The sequence below is a fragment of the Lynx canadensis genome, chromosome A1 (genome assembly GCF_007474595.2).
Source record: "Lynx canadensis isolate LIC74 chromosome A1, mLynCan4.pri.v2, whole genome shotgun sequence".
In the NCBI taxonomy this organism is placed as follows: Eukaryota; Metazoa; Chordata; class Mammalia; order Carnivora; family Felidae; genus Lynx; species Lynx canadensis.
In genome coordinates this window covers 199230960-199235701 of record NC_044303.2, presented here as the reverse complement: position 1 = coordinate 199235701, position 4742 = coordinate 199230960, and the positions used below count along the sequence as shown (strand labels likewise).

The window sequence follows — 4742 nt, the reverse complement described above, 5'->3', positions numbered from 1 at the left end:
GTCCCGTAGATCACTGCAGTTCACAAGGACAGTCAGAAATTCTGTAAATGCTGTTTCTGATTCTAATTCTCCTTTTCTCTTGAGGTAAGCAAAGCAGACACATTTGCCAAGGATAGCTGAGAATGTAAGGGCGATCCTTGCCTGGGCAGCTTCAGCCGGCCGTGTGCTAAATGCAACTTTGAACCATACCCTATAAATAGCCGTTCATTGTCAGCGCGTGTGAAAAGACAAGAGTGGGTGTGCAGCAGTAGGATGCAGGCCTAATTAAGTAGTTGCGTCTGCGCAGGGTTCCAAGCGAAGAGCCGTTGCGACTGATAATCCAGTCAGTAGGCAACTGCGAGGGTTTGCTCCTGACGGCACATAGACCGAAGCGAAGCGGTTCAATGCTGGCTTTGACTCCGACCATGGCAAAAATCATCTTGAGGCACCTCATAGAGACTCCGGTGCGCTACGAGGAGGAGTTTGAAGCTCGAGGTTTGGAAGACTGCAGGCTGGATCACGCTTTATACGCGCTGCCGGGGCCAACCACGGTGGACGTGAGCAAAGCCAGGGCGGCCCAGGCTCCTCGGGTGGACTCAGTGGTGGAGATGCCGACCCAAGAAGGCAAGTCCCGCTTCCAGATCCTGCTGGACGTGGTCCAGTTCCTCCCCGAGGATATCATCATTCAGACCTTCGAAGGCTGGCTGCTGATCAAGGCTCAGCACGGAACCAGAATGGATGAGCATGGTTTTATCTCAAGAAGCTTCACCCGTCAGTATAAGCTGCCAGATGGCATTGAGACCAAAGATTTGTCTGCCATCCTCTGTCACGATGGAATTCTGGTGGTGGAAGTAAAGGATCCAGTTGGGACTAATTGACATCAATTCCTGTTCTCACGGCTCCAGGAAGATTAGAGTTCAGCCAATGGTACCACAGGGAATGTTTGTATTAACCACATTTGAAATGGTTTTTGTGAAGATTAAAAGTAGAGACATAGTTCCTGGTATGTTGTGGTTGTTTTTGTTGTTCTCCCTCAGAGAGGAAAATTGTTAAATGTTAGTACCTTTCAAAGCAATGCTATTCTTATACCCGAAACAGTGACAGTTTAGGAGGTGGGTTTCAGACTAGTGAAGACTCGGGATTATTTCCTTGTTACTCCAACAATGCCACAGAATCTGCTTCTGTAATAATTGATGGCAAAAGAACCATACTGATATCTTATCCATTTTATGAAGACTCTTTATATTGCTAAAAAAAAAGCTGTGATTCCCTTCACTTGGACAAGCTCTTCTTTTCCGTGAATTTTAATTGAAGTGGAACTTTGTAAATATAGAGTGTGAAGGTTAAAATACAGTACTTCGAAATTGGATCTGAAATATATTTATGATTCACTACAGCTGTCACTGCCTTAAACATAATATTGGAATGTTCAAATATGAATTTTATTTTTAAAAAGCTCTAAATATGTACCCCACTTTTAAAAAGATGAACTGAATCCTATTTGAATGTATTTTTGACAACAGCATATGTTCTGTGGATATTTATGCGATTGTACAAAGATATGTGTTGACTCCTACCCTTATAAGTTCGTATTGAGAAACCACTTTTAAAAGTACAGTTACTGAATTAAAGAGTTTTAATCTGTGTTCTTTGATGCTGTTTAAAAGTTTAGATTTCAGAAGATGGCAAAATGTACTGCATCTGCTCTCTCTGCATAATCCTCGGCTTTAAATAGCCTGGCAGGTCGGGGAGGTTCCCAGGCCTGGGCTCCCACAGGGGGCTAAGTTTCTACAGTGCACTGCCGAGTGCCGCTTCAGCTGAAGGGAAGGGCTGAGACGTTGGAGGTTCAGGATTTGCTTTAGTAGGAGTACTGCCATCAACAGCTGGTCTCTGGGTCATTCCAAACATTTGCTATCTCATTCTGCACACGCTAAATACTCCTCGGGAGGAAGTAGCCGCCTTTACCCTGCACCCACCATGTGCTGCCGGGGAGTCTGTGCACGGCTCTGGGAATAGAAGAGGCTGGGTGTGGAAAGAGCCAGGGCAGACTCAGGCCACTGACAGCACCCCTGTGCTACTCCATGGTGCATGGAGTGTAGTTCTGGTGAAAACAGGAGAGATACGGAGCAACAGAAAAATAAATCAAACAGTTCTAAAAGTAGTTTTGAAAACAAATGTGATCCGAGACATTTGTTTACAATATAATTAAACTGAAAGAATTACGAAGCTGTATGTTAATGTTTATCCACTGAGGTTTGTGCATCTAACTCTAAGAAATTTTGTTTGACAAAGTGACTATCACGGACCCGCTCCGCTACGTTACAAAGATAATCGTAGTTATTGGGATTACCTCTACTAATATGATTAGAGCTGGGATACCATTTGTCCCACACTAGATTATTCTTTCCCAATGTTTGGCAGGATGGTGTGAAAACCAACTAGTGCTTTGAGAAAACAACCAACCAACCAACAAAAAACCCCTCTCATTTGGCCTTAACCTTACTCTAGATGAGGTCCTACTTCTGGGAAAATTCGGGAAGTAAAATTCTTACCACGAGGAGCCACCGAGAGAAACTTTTCCTTTAAAAATGAATACTAAAATAATCACATCCTCCAATTAGTCTTTATTTGCTTCTAAGATAAATTTTAAAGTATTATGCAGCCAATTTTTTTGATTTGGAAAATATATGAAACACTATAACAAATAAAAAATATTTCTTACTCTTTTATTATCATGAAGTTGCTATGTGAAATTTCTAGTTCAGTCTTCCCCTACGTATAAATACATGTATTGCTTTTCACAAGATTATATTTCCATGGAGTTTGATATCCCAGTAGTCCTGTTTACTGTCTGTTGCCTGCCTCACTTTGTGCCAACCAAACCCATCCTTTGCCTTCGTCGGCCCCACTCTGAGCCCAAGCAGGCTGACCCCGATGGGCCACATCATTCTTGTTTCAACTAGGTTCAGCCAATGGGAGTGCTGACAGTGAGCCAGTGACAGAAGATCAGTGGGTAGGAGGGGAGAAAGGGCAGGGCATATCCTCCTGTCAACCTGCCACAGATGAGGTGTTGGCAGGCCTGTGTCCCTCGATGATTACACCTCTGGAGAGGTGGCCACTCCTCCAGGGCTCCCACTTGTGCTGGGCTCAGGCGTCTTAACAGTTTCTTCCTTCTGTCCCTTCAGCATTTGGGGTGGCAATGTTTTCTGCCTTTCTTGTCCTGGGTGCTTCACCATCCCCTACTGCTTCTCTTTACTTGTCCACTTTCCCATAAATGGTGTCTTCATTAAAGTCCTTTCAGGTGACGGAATTCTGATTCCTGCCAGAACTCTGACTGCTTGACTTCTTCCTTTTTTTTTAAAGTTTATTTTGAGAGAGAGAGAGAGAGAGAGAGAGAGAGAGAGAGACAATGAGCAAGCAGGTGCATGAGAGCCGGGGAGAGGCAGAGAGAGAGGGAGAAAGAGAGAGAATCCCAAACCTACACTGAGGGATTGACTGAGCCACCCAGGTGTCCCATTACTGTTTGACTTGTTAAGTGATTTTTTTTTTTTTAAGTGCATCACTTGCTTTTACTACCAAACATTAACCGATTTGTAATGGCTATGCACTATTCCAACAAAGATAAACAGTATTCTAATTTAACCATTCCTTTTCACTACCGGTCCCAACAGGAAACAGGTAACAATGTCAAAACTGAAATCATTCAAATTGGAGTGATTTACTTATAAAGAGATACATTCCAAAGGAGTGGGCAGGGTGAAGAAGAGTTGCAAGGGATAGGGTATAATCTGAGGGTAGCAGGGTGGAGCTGTTATATCCCCTGGGTCCAAAGGAATGGCAGGAGGAAGCTTGTCTCAGAGATCAAGAAAGTCAGATGGAGAAGACCACCAGCTGTGACTTTCATAGAGGGACACAACCAGCCCCAGGTGACCTCTCTCAGGTGCTAGAAGAATAAATACTTTCTCCCTCTAATCTCCCACCAGGGCACCCTATTGGGACTTAAGTGATAACCAGAAGGTGCGGGCACCCTGTTGATACAGTTCAATGGCCTCCCAGGGCAGAGGGCAGGGTGGGAAAAAGGTGGAGAGTGACTCCTGGGGGCAAGGAGAAAACTATCCAGCACTCCTGTTAAGTGAATACTCTTGTTATAGCTCTCTTAGAAAAAGCTGTCCTACAAAGTACACCTGAGACAAGGAATGAAGTGCTGGCACTCTATTTGGGAAGGGCACACCCAGACTGGTAAAAGTGAGAAGTTAGGGGGGAAAGAGGCAAGAAAAAAAAAAAAAGGGAAGCAACGTGAGGTGATGTGTTGCCATGCTGGCCCCCACTTCACAATGAGCTATGAAGAGACTCAGCAGGCTCTTGGCAAGGATGTTGGTTTAGTACCTGGAACTTCTCCCGAAGATCTTTGGGAAGAAATAAAATCTTAAAGCAATCTACAGGAAAGAAAGAAGAGGGAATTTGCTTGCCCCAGCCCCTACTATTTCTTGTTTCCCCTTTAGCTCACAGGGTGTGGACTCTCCTGCACTTCTGGGGTACATCTCCCAACCCCTTAGCGGCTGCTCAGAAACCAGACCCCATGCCCCACGGTGTGACATTTCATCCATGCCGGGAGCAGAAGGATGACCTAGCATGGTCGGGGCTCACTCTGGGAGAGAAAAACAGGCTCGGGGTTTCAACTTGGCTTCCAGTCACCTTGGGAGACTTGGCAATGGCTCTGATGGCAGCACCATGGTCTGGGAGGCAGGTGACACCCTCAGAAA

General features: G+C 45.0%; 1 protein-coding gene across 1 annotated transcript; it reads left to right on the top strand.

Moving 5' to 3' along the window:
* The first annotated feature begins 247 nt into the window (after positions 1–247).
* Positions 248–1452, top strand: HSPB3 (heat shock protein family B (small) member 3). The gene has a single exon (XM_030329959.1). It carries the CDS (start codon positions 384–386, stop codon positions 855–857), a length of 474 nt encoding a protein of 157 aa, XP_030185819.1. The 5' UTR covers positions 248–383; the 3' UTR covers positions 858–1452.
* Positions 1453–4742: the final 3290 nt, after the last annotated feature.

Coding starts and splice junctions, on each gene's coding strand:
- HSPB3 (XM_030329959.1), top strand. CDS start 384: ATGCTGGCTTTGACTCCGACCATGGCAAAAATCATCTTGAGGCACCTC.